This window comes from Cyprinus carpio, chromosome A23 (genome assembly GCF_018340385.1).
Source record: "Cyprinus carpio isolate SPL01 chromosome A23, ASM1834038v1, whole genome shotgun sequence".
In the NCBI taxonomy this organism is placed as follows: Eukaryota; Metazoa; Chordata; class Actinopteri; order Cypriniformes; family Cyprinidae; genus Cyprinus; species Cyprinus carpio.
The window spans coordinates 6,632,130-6,644,142 of NC_056594.1; the positions used below are offsets into that span (position 1 = coordinate 6,632,130).

At 38.0% G+C, this 12,013-nt stretch overlaps 1 protein-coding gene across 7 annotated transcripts in view; it reads right to left on the reverse strand.

The window, feature by feature from the left end:
• LOC109101060 (protein NDRG3-like) overlaps positions 1-12,013 on the reverse strand; it is a 53,960-nt gene that overhangs the window by 18,377 nt on the left and 23,570 nt on the right. For 5 of the 7 annotated variants that reach the window (XM_042712797.1, XM_042712799.1, XM_042712795.1 and 2 more), the window contains exon 4: positions 1,312-1,417. In XM_042712797.1, the coding sequence (XP_042568731.1) occupies positions 1,312-1,417 (106 nt within the window). Of the gene's footprint in view, positions 1-1,311; positions 1,418-6,932; positions 7,160-12,013 lie in introns of those variants that run through there. The other 2 variants (XM_042712798.1, XM_042712801.1) reach the window with 2 other exon arrangements.

Here is a 12,013-nt window from a genome sequence, read left to right on the forward strand (position 1 = left end):
CTTCAGTGTTCTGGCTGAGGGAAGGAGGTTCTCATCCAAGATTTTACAGTACATGACAGCCCCAAAGCATAATGTTTCCACCTCCGTGCTTGACTGTAGGGATGGTGTTCTTGGGGTCATAATCAGCATTTCTCTCCCTCCAAAAACAGCGAGTCCAGTTAATGCCAAAGAGCTCAATTTTGGCCTCATCTGACCCCAGCGCTTTCTCCCAAGCCTTCTCTGAATCATTAAGATGTTCTTTGGCAAACTTTAAACGGGCCTGTACATGTGCCTTCTTGAGCAGGGGGACTTTGCGGGTGCTGCAGGATTTCAGTCCGTTGTGGCATAGTGTGTTACCAATGTTAAGCTTGGTGACTGTGGTCCCAACTGCCTTAAGATCGTTAACAAGCTCCTCCTGTGTAGCTCGGGGCTGATCTCTCACCTTTCTCATGATCATCCTTACCTCATGAGGTGAGATCTTGCACAGAGCTCCAGACCGAGGCTGATTGATGGTTGTTTTGTATTTCTTCCATTTCTGAATAATCACATCAACAGTTGTCTCCTTCTCACTAAGCTTCTTGCTGATGGTCTTGTAGCCCATTCCAGCCTTCTGCAGATCTACAATCTTGTCTCTGACATCCTCTGACAGCTCTTGGGTCTTGCTCATGGTGGTGGGAGAGGTTGGAATGTAAGATACAGAATGTGTGGAGAGGTGTCTTATACACCTAACGAGCTGACATCAGGAGTAACTTCTTAAAGTGACAGGACTAATCTGTGCTCCACATGAGCCAGAATTCTTGCTGGTTGGTAGGGGATCAAATACTTATTTCACTCACTGAAATGTTTATCAATTTCTAACCTTTATATAATGTGTTTTTTTCTGGATTTTTTGGTTTGTATTGTGTCTCTATCTGTTAAAATAAACCTACCATAAAAATTACATACCCTTCATTTCTTTGTAAGTGGGCAAACTTACAAAATCAGCAGGGGATCAAATAAATATTTTCCCCACAGTATGTACACACACACACACACACACACACACACACACACACACACAAATACTTATATCGGCTTTATATCAGCCATCTGCCACCCTGCTTTCTAACATATCGGAATTGGCATGGGTTGTCAAAAAAAACAAACAATATTGGCTGACCACTAATAAGGAAATTGGCATATTTAGACTCAGGGTTGGTGTTTCTCCAGGAACAGGGTAGAGAAACACTATATATATAAACCACCCATTCCTCTCCTCTTGAAGAAGGTGTGCTCTATAATGATAAATTTTGCACTGACAGACAGGAACTTTGAATATATGGAGCCACTTACGGTTGAGTCCAATGTCATGATAGGTGAGAATGACCGGTCTGTTGCCTTTAGGAGTCCCTCTCAAAGTCACATGAAGGACACCGTGAGGAGTCTCGATGTCATGCTCCTGCAACCAATCAGATGTGAATTAATAATAAAAGTGCACAGGTGTCAACTGTTTAACCCTCTGAAGTCGATTAACGCGTATATGCGTTTTGAGTTATTTTCTCCTGATAACCCCGAAAAGAACTTAAATTACACTTTCAGTTTTGATCGTACAGATAAGAGCAATACATCAATCGAATCTGTAAAGGGTCTACTTTTTTTTGTATACAGACATAATAACAACAAAACTTTGTGCACTTATAAAATAAAGATAACAAACAAGGAGTGCTGTCTGCAGCCTTTGTCTGCGCTGATCTTCATTTACAAACGTGTCATTAAAATGAACTGTAACTCCGTGAATACTCAACACAGAGACATGAGAGAGATATCTATAGAAAGCCTGACATATCTACTTTTAAACTAAACAACTGCTGCCGAAAACAAATATTCTGTGATAAAGTAATCCATATGAAAACAACACAATGTCTGTTTTTCACGTCTCCCTTCATTATCTTCTAATGCGACCACGCCCCCGCGCCGAGCGCGGAGCGCGCTTTTGAGATTCAAATGTTTCACTGAAGCGCGCGGCTTTTGAATACGCCCACACAACAGAAGACAACGCAGCGAGACTGTTCTTCAAGTTTTTATTATTTTACTGTTTGCTTCGCGATGAGAGGAATAAGACATAATTCACCCCAAAAAGATGTGATATGGTTGAGGATTTGAGATTTGGATTTCCTCAGAAAAAAAGAATGAAGCACTTTATCCAGCAGAGATCATAAACATGAGTAAGTCTCTTTTTATTTATTTATATACTTGTATTAGTTTTCACATAACGTGTAAACATTTTACTAGTTAGACTTTTTCAAAACTATAATTCCTGACTAAATGTATAATCAAGTGAAATATTATGAAGTTTCAATAACAATATACACTACTATACCATTCAAAAGCTTGACGTAAATAATATAAATGTACCAATAAATGTAACTGTAACAAATATAACAAACAATGCTGTTCTTTCAATTTATCCCACCTAAAAAACCTAAAAAAAAATATTCTCAGCTCTTTTCAACATTAATAATAATAATAATGATAATAATAACAATAAATGTTTTTTTTTGTAGAAAATAAGATTGTTAAAAGGATTTCTGAAGGATTGTGTGACTGGAGTAATGATGCAAAAAATTCAGTTTGAAAGTCAGCTTTGACTGTTCCTAATAAACTGTTTAACTGCACTCACAAGTGAATATTAAATTATGTTGTGGGATAATTAAATATATTCTAAATAAACTACAAACATAAAATTATATACATTTATTTTGTCCTCACATTCTTTCTTGTAACTCTTCCCTCTCAGTGACAGAGCTGACTGAATGGCTCATTATGCAGCTCATTATGCAGGCCTTTGTCTTCTCAGGTGTGAATTCATGATAGTTGACACCTACTCGCACATGACTTTTACCAACAAAAAGTGTCTTAGAAAATTTTAATCAATATATTGTTTTCTGTAAGTGAGTAAACAAGATGATTTTCACATCATTTAGAAAAAAAAATTCTAGGCTACAAGCTCCAGTTCTCAAAAGTCCCGGGAACCAATGTTCTGTATGTTCTGTTCTGTTTTATTGCCTTATTCAAGTGATTTAACATTTTTAGTTTTTCACTAACCACGCATAACATATTTTTTCTCAAAAACACAATCATGTATATACATGCTGCTCACATATTATTATAGCCCAGTTTGTGCTGATTACAGTGAGATTAGACTTTAGCCATTAAGATATTTATAAGAAACTGAAAAAAGCACAAATGTCAGGGCATGACAAAACTTCTCCAGGCCCCAAAAATACCCTTAGACTCCAGAGGGTTAATCACAGAGCTCTATGAAATCATGCAATGTCTGCATGAATTCACAAATGGCCGTTAAACTTATTCTTACAAGGAAATATCTGCTGAGCCAGTCAAAAGACATCTTTAAATCAAGTGAAGGCTCATGATTAACTCAAAGGTTTCTTTTAGACTTTTTCCAAATAAACGCAGGTCAACGTCAGCTTCAATCACCCCCTTGTGTTTCACCATGGTGTAAGTTTGACCCACCCTTGATGTTATTTGTTGTTGCACATCACCACAACAACCACAGCATTATACGTCAAAGTAAAAAAAATTTCACCTCGGATGAAATGGACACCTCAGCTACAAGACGACACAAACAGGATGAGGCTTAAACCACAAGCATGAGGTGAGAGGCTAACAGCACTACTCTCAGCCTCCTAAGGAGAAAAGAGCAGCAGGTCCGGCTCTAATCTCATTCCACACACAGCGTGAGGTTTCATTATCCTGAACCAAAAGAACCAAAAGCGGCTCTGACCTGCACCAGAGGAGAAGGACATTGTTTTGATGCAGACTCCACGCACACTCACAGACACTCAAAAGACTATAGTGACCTTAAACGAAGACACAGCATGCACGTTCGTTAATACAAGAAGGAAACTATTTATTTTTTCCCTACACAAGTGAAGTCTCTGATTATGATGTCTTAAGCACAAGATCTAGAAATCATGCTAGCAGCTGACACCTGAAGCAAACCACAGCAGCACCCACTAAAGGTAGTAGTTTTAAAAATAGATGAGGCGGTTATGTTTGAGTGTGCACACACATATTGCTCTCCCTGACATCTCATGTTAGGTGACTGTTGTGTGATCTCTTGATGTACCATTCAAACAGTCTCCAGAAACAGGTGTTTCTACAGTGCTGCTATTTCTACACTGGACGTGAGCAGCACACTGTGACATGACCAAACGTGATCACTCCCCTTTATAATCAAAGCTGTGTACAATGGAAACAGCCGTTGCAACGCTCCATCAGTTGGTGGACGCCCGGTTTCTATTTGACGTGCTGCACAGCTACTTGTCCATCTGAACTAAAACGGTTTTGTCTGAAAAAAGCTTTTGTGAATTGACTGCTATGGATTTTATATGTTTCTATACTTCTTGTTGTTACACTAAATGCTTAAAGCTTCTGGCCTATTAATTTGTGGTCGGTAACATTTTTTAAAGGTTTTGAAATAAGTCTCTTATGTTCATGAGGCTGAATTTATTTGATCAGAAATAAACAGTAAGAGTAGAAACACTAATATTGTGAAATATTACAATAAAAAAAATAAAAAAAATTATTCCTGCAATGGAAAGCTGAAGTCTTCAGTGTCACTTGAGCATTCAGAAATCATTCTAATATACTGATTTGCTGCTCAGGAAACTCTTGTTTCTTATTATCAATGTTGAAAAAAGTTGTGCTGCCTCATTTATTTTAGATTTTCTTTTTGAAAAGAAATTTAAAACGAATTGCACTAATTTGAAATTGAAATATTTTGCAACATTATAAATGTCTTTACTGCCACATTTGATCAATTTAATGCATCCTTTCTAAATAAAAGTATTAATTATAATATTAAAATAATTCATGCATGCAATACAAACATTGTGTAAAATTGTTTTGCTACTCTGAAATTATAGTTTAGCAAACAGGACAGTCACTCTCTTTCGTATAACCAAAGAAATTAAATCACTAGTCAAGTACTTAAAGGGGTCATCAGATGCCGATTTTCAACAAGTAGATTTTTTAGGGTCTTAATGAAAAGTCTGTAGCATAGTTTGGTTAAAATTTCTCAATGGTAGTGTAAAACAACACCTTTTTTACCCTGTCAAAAACAGCTCTTTTCAGAGCAAGCCGTTTTGTAGCATTTTCCTTTAAATGTTAATGAGCTCTGCTGAGACCGCCCCTCTCTTCCGCTGCTCTCTGAAGGACTGTTTACTTTAGCAGCATTCATCATGAAACTTGCTAATTAGCACATTATTAGGAAAGGCGATTTGCAAAGATTCATTAAAAAAACTTATACTCGCTTCTAAACGCATTTAGGTAGATCGGGGCGCATTCCCTTCAGAAACAAACGCAATCCACTGCGTCTTCAGCGGCTCAGATGTCGGGAATAAATGACGACTGCTATGTTCATTATTACATCCAACAACAGAACACCTCAATCGCTTAGGAGTCATTCTTGTCTACATCTGCTCCGGTGGTGAAACAATGGCGGACTGATGACAGCTCACTCAGGGCGGGTCAAAGGCAAGACGCCAGTCCAGTCTGTGCTGAAACACTACTGTCAATCAAACTATCGTGGGAGGGGCCTGTCTATGTGACATCACACTGATAGGCATCTGAGAATGGCTTGATTTGAGAAAGGGGAAAAGATTTTAGTAGATAAAAAAAACCCTGGGTGGATTTTTATCATTATAGGGTGGTTGTGCACACACACTGCCAACACACATTTCAGTTCAAACAACTTGTAAAAGTGCACGTAGCATCCGATGACTCCTTTAAAACAGAAACGATAAAATCACTTCTGGCACTGCATGGTCACTTTCTTAAACCAAGAAGATATAGTAACAAAAAGACTCTGTTACCAAGACAACACCACACCACAGCAGCCAACCAACAGCAGCAGGACAGAAATGGAAAAGCAGGCAGCTTGGATCGAGCTAAAGGTAGATGTGCCTGAGGGTGGCTCAGAAATGTGTCAGGGATCTGTCAGAGATGGCAGGGCTCTGATAAAGATGGAAGAAAGAGAACAAGGTGAACTTGATAAAGAGGTTAGGCTTCTGTCAGTGCGCTATTTGTTGCAGAGAAATCTCAACCTGTGCATGTCTTCTGTTTGTCTGCAAACATCGGCGGCAAAAGCAGCTATTAAGTTTGGGAAGTTAGTATGTGGACAAATTCTGCAAGGCCTTTTTTAAAGGTCTTTTTAAAAGTAAAACTGCTTAAATGTAGAGCATTTTAAAAATAATTTAAGGAAAATGATGCTTATTATTTATAATGTACACCACAAAACCTGTAATGTGTGTCAAGTAAATTAAATATATTATATATGCATTATTAATTATATATGCTATAGCACAACACATACATTACCATCAGTGGTAATAGTAGCAGTATTAACACTTTACAATAGGGTCTCATTTGTTAATTTAATATGTATATGTAGTAAATGCTTAACTTAATATTAACTTAGATTAATAAATGCTGTTTAAGTATTATTTGTTAACTAATATAGCTAACTAATGCAATTTACATCAAGGGACAAATTCTTTTCGGAATATCCTTGCTCCCTCGTTTTAAGACATCACTCCCCGAGAAGGTCTGGATGTGAGACAAACTACTAAAATGCACCAAAAATTGGGAATCATACAGCATGCTTCACTGCCATCACCCTCACACACATACACTCAAAGGCCTCCGCTCCAACACTTACAAACACATAAAAGCAAATGACGGCACACACATTTGTAAACATCCATCAGACAAAAGGCAGATAACGCCCATCCTTCACCCACACTACCTACGACATGACTCAAACTCCATCAGCACTCACGCAAAGACCTGAGAGCATGAGCAGATCACGTCTGCAAAGTTCCCGCTGGCGCTTCAGGGAGAAAGCAACAGGCTACTCCGACACAAAACACAGTCTTTCTGTTAGCACTCACCACTCCGCTCACTGCACAGGAAACCTGGTTGATGTCCAGCACTGCCGTCATGTTTCATCCAGTGATCACAGAACAGACGCTTTCTCCTGTTCTCTCTTCTCACTCTCCCCAGAGAGAGGGGCGGTGGCACGAGGCAAGGGAGGGGACAGCCGCGATTAACAGAAACAGGGCAGCCCGTCGCTTTGAACACCCACCAATAACAAATAAAAGCCTTTTTCCTCCTCAGTAGAAAACGGCGTTGGTAAAATGAGAGGATAAGAGAGGGATCCAAAGCAAAGTATAAATGCCTGGAGATTGTGTTTGAGAGAGCGGAGGGCACTCGAGCTGCTCTAATTGGATTTACAGGGTCAGTTGGAGGTGGTGGGGTGTGTAAAACTCAGCTTCTGTGACTGTCTCAGCGTGCTGATAAGGGTGATTATCGGGAAATGTAATTAAATCATCCAAAAGTGAATGGAACATGCAGTAACATCCAAGCTGCTGTTGCCATAGTGATAGGCATGGACAACTCATGTGGCGACAATACGTGGATGAATATTTCCAAATGTCTCCGCTATTGTGGTTCAAGACATATAATGTGAAAGGAGAGGATATTAGAGGCTCTGCTGTGGGAAATGTTATGGTCTGCCACATTGTAGTTTCTTAATCCTAGGCTAAACCTCCGCTGGTTTTCCTGTCCGGAGAGCGCAGCCTGGCTGCAGTGCTGGGGAACTGTGAGGAGGAATACTATTTCTGGTTTGCATCAGGGGGTTACAATGATATTTTTAGGCATATTATCACTCTCTTCAATGACAAAAGTTCCCAACATGTTTAGGAGAATGATCATTTTAAATTTGACACGTGGAACAGGGTACTTTTGACTAACACCCTTGTGAAAAGACGTGCTTAATCGCGTTTAATGTGCACTTGTACTGTAAAAGTACAGAACAAATATATACACTAACTGTGCTTGCAAATAATTTTATTGAAATAAAAGGCCGTTTAAGTTAACTTTAATGACAGTTTCTTAACAGACTTAACAGACAAGTGCACTTTAAGTTTTACTTTAAACTACATAGTACACTTTAATTCACATGTTAAGTACACATATTCTGATGTGTTGAATAACATACTAAACCTATTACTAAGTTAAATTTAATATATTTTAATTGTACTAAACAACTTCATTGTTACAAAAGTGTTATTAGAAATTAAGAAATGATATTTAAGTATATTTTAGTTCAGCGTAAATACTTGTCAGCACATTAACCCATTTTTCAGAGATAAGAAAAGTCATTAAAAATGAAATAAAAAGATTCCTTAAAAGCACTCTAAAGTTAAATTTAATCTATTTTAATTGACCTCAATTCAATGAACATGCAATTAAACTGTCCGAAAACATTGCGTTAAGTTCACACTTAAGTATATTCTTTTAAAATAACAATACTTTCATAATAAGTACTCTTTTTAAATGCTTTTCACAGGGGCACTATTTGAAAATTGCATACCAATTAACCAGGTTTCAATGAGTCAGACTTTTGTCTTGGCCAGAAAAAGGTGAATCCCCAAACAAGAAGTGACCAATGAGGTTTTTTTTTTTTGCGGTCTATAGGTAATTTGCGGTCTATAGGTAAATCTGAAATAGATAACAGTACAACAATAGTCTGTGGAGTAATAAACTGGCTCTAAATAACTGCACAGCTCACTGTCTCCTGAACAGGGGAGCCTTAAGATAACCAGAGCACCAGGGCTACAGCATTACGGTTTCTTGTTAATTTGCACATTAACAAAGACACATACACAGAACAGCTCTCATACTAGGCTTCTTTACTAGCGCATTGTGCATGGAACCTACCAAATATACAAACTGTGTGGGGGAAACCTAAACTGAAACATTCACTATATACCTACTGCAAGCAGGGCGTCACTGAAAATGAGTGTGTGAGTTAGTTTACAGAATGTTGTCACTGCAAATAATTATTTTGAAAAATATCATTTATCTGCAGCCAGTAGGCCCCTCCCCAGTGTGGGAAAATGAGTGTGCTCTACTCTGACAGATGTGAACTGAAGGAATGGGACCGAGAAGAAATCACCGAGCAGGGAATGATGGGTCACTGTGAACACCACAGGACAGCTGAGCATTAAATGAGACCGAGGGAGGGGAGATGACAGAGTAAGTGTGAAGGGTGTAATCTCATTCCCAGCTCTCACAGAATGATGCCGCTTCACTTCCAGTCATCTGCGTTACATAAACATCCACAACCATGTCCCATACTGTTGATGTCTGATTAGGGGCACAGAGAACTGACCCTGAATTCACTAAACGCATGAAAGGAAGGCTTAGATATTGTGAATCTATAGACAAATACTACTGTCATTCACGTATTCACTGTTAGACATAACCTGATTTGTAAGCACTGGAGTGTTCACAGTATCACGCTACACACGTAAAGCTACAGGCAAGGTAAACTTGACCTAGATTATATCAGTTTGTGCACTTTGCAATTCAACAACAATGCAAGACAAATGGTTTTTGAAATAGGTCATCTTGGATCATTTTAGCAACATGCAACAATTCTGAAAGTCAGAGTCAGAGATAAGAACAGCACAATAGAGATGAAACGTGAACCTGCTCTTTGCAAAAAAAATAAAAAATATATATATATTATATAATAACATATAACAAATAATAACAAATTATAATTATTTATACATAATAGCAATTATATACAGGCCTATGCCTGTCTGAATACTTATTACACAAAATACTTTGACATTATGGTGTATGTATGGAGTGAAGATTCTTGTGAAAAAATAATGTCAAGCATTTCAGCATAATTCTGCAACATAAGAAAATGTGGAGAAAAAAAAATTGAGGGGTCTGAATACACTGCAATTATCATGACCCCTGATGGAAATAGGCCTTTAAAACAATTAAACACAAACCACCATCATTAAATATTACTCCATTTCTTTCGTACCTATAATGAAATCATATCACATTCTCTGATGCACGATGTCTGAACTATAAAAACTGACAAAAAGCATGTGAACTGCTACAAAAGCCACGAGAACCCCAAGCACATGAAGATGAAGAAACCTGCATAATGATTTTGAAGGTGTCTATGTGACAGTGAGATTCTTCCCTGACCTTTGAACATACCAACCGTTTATAAACCTATGAGCGTAACCCAGAAACACAGGTTAACCCTTGACATTTCAGACGGTGTAACCTCATCCCAGGATGCACCTGAGTTTCTGATGGATGAGAGAGTGGGTGAAGGGGAACAAGGATTTCCCTGCGAAAGCCCCCCGTGCAATGGCCCACGCGTGTACACCCCAGCACTGGAACACACCCCTGATCAGTGTAACTGTATGCAAGCGCGTGTGCTTGAGAGCGGCCACATCAAGCAGCAGGTGTATCCTGCCACAGCAGCAGTTGAGGATGCTCCAAATCTGCTACACTATCAGAGATGAGAGAGGCAGAGGGTTTTGATCTCAGAAGTTAAAATGTCAGTTCTGTCTCTTCACTGTCTGACAACTATGAAAAAGTGATGTTAAAAGAGAATGCAGTACTCCTCATGACCCACAGAGGGCAGTGTGTATCTCCACAATCCTGTCCTCTATTTTCTTGGCAACACAAAAATGTTAAATTTGTTAACATTAGTTGATGCAATAGTTATCAACAACTAAGACTAAAAAAAGCTTTTGGCTGTGGCTGAAAGACTACATAGGCCTGATCCCATCCTGGATACCAAAATCAATACCATGCAGTTATCATGCTAAAATACACAGCATTATACCTGTCACCTCATTCTACAGCACCAACAGAGGACGACGCAAAAAAAAAAAAAAAGTGGCTTTAAAAAAAATTGCTTAAATTATAATAAACTAAAATACAACATAATATATAAATGTGTATAAATATTTAAATAAAAAGAATAAATAATGCCACAGTGAGTCTGGGCTTTTAAAGATGAAACACGCAAACAGATTGATTGATTTTGCAAAAGAGATTGTGGCACAATAATCATTTTAGTTTCATAATCATTGGAATCCAAAACGTAAAGGAAGTAAAAATGTTATAAAAAACAAATAAGTGAATAAATTTATATATATATATATATAAGGTACAAATTATATAGTAATAGTGGAAAAAAAGGCACAACATATATAACTAGTTTTGTAAATTATATAATTGCTGCTAGAGATCAACTCCGTAATGTGCAAACATGTTTTTGTGTATACAAGCAATAGAGAGTAAAAAACTGTAGTATATAGCAGATACGATGGTAACGAGAGTAAATAGTCAACCCTTGTGTCTGTCCTTTTCCAGCAGAGTGAGCGCCACGCCTGAATAAACACATCCGCTGCCCCGTGTGCCATCTGACCCAATGCTATACCCCTACAGAACCAATGCTGTGCCATCACACTTTAATAACCCAGACACTGAGAGAGGACAGAAAACAAGCTTGCAAAGTTAATAATGCTGATGGACCAAACAGCAGCTAAAGTAGTTCATTAAGAAGTTTAAAAAATAAAAAAATGAAAACATACAGAAGAAATCAAATAGAGCCAAACAAACATCAAACATAGTAATGCGGCATGTTTTGTGAGAACAGCTTGAATGTTACATGTATTTACACTGCCCTCTTCAGGAGAAGCCCAACAGGTGTCAGCTTACATCATCCACACACAGTCACCATAGCAACTGCTCAGCCTTATGACATTAGCTTGCAGAGAACTATAAACTATAAAAAATAGTAATGTCATCAGGCATTATGGGGCTTCAAGGAACCATTAGGCCCGGTTCTTCAGGCAGTTGATTAGTTTACCCTTATAGTAGTTTCCGCTTTCTCTCTTAGGAGTTTAAAAATGTTAGCTACATTATGCAATAGTTTAAGTTCTCCTGTTGCATAGATACAAGCTCTAGTAGAAACACAACTGAAGAGAAGAAAAAAAAAAAATCAGCTTTTACACTGCAACACAGAAGACAAACTATGCATGTAGAATCAATATGATTCACCCATCTCGTTTATACTTCATTCGTATGACCACTAACACATTCAGCATCCTCTCAAGTGTGTGAATGTGTGATGATGTAA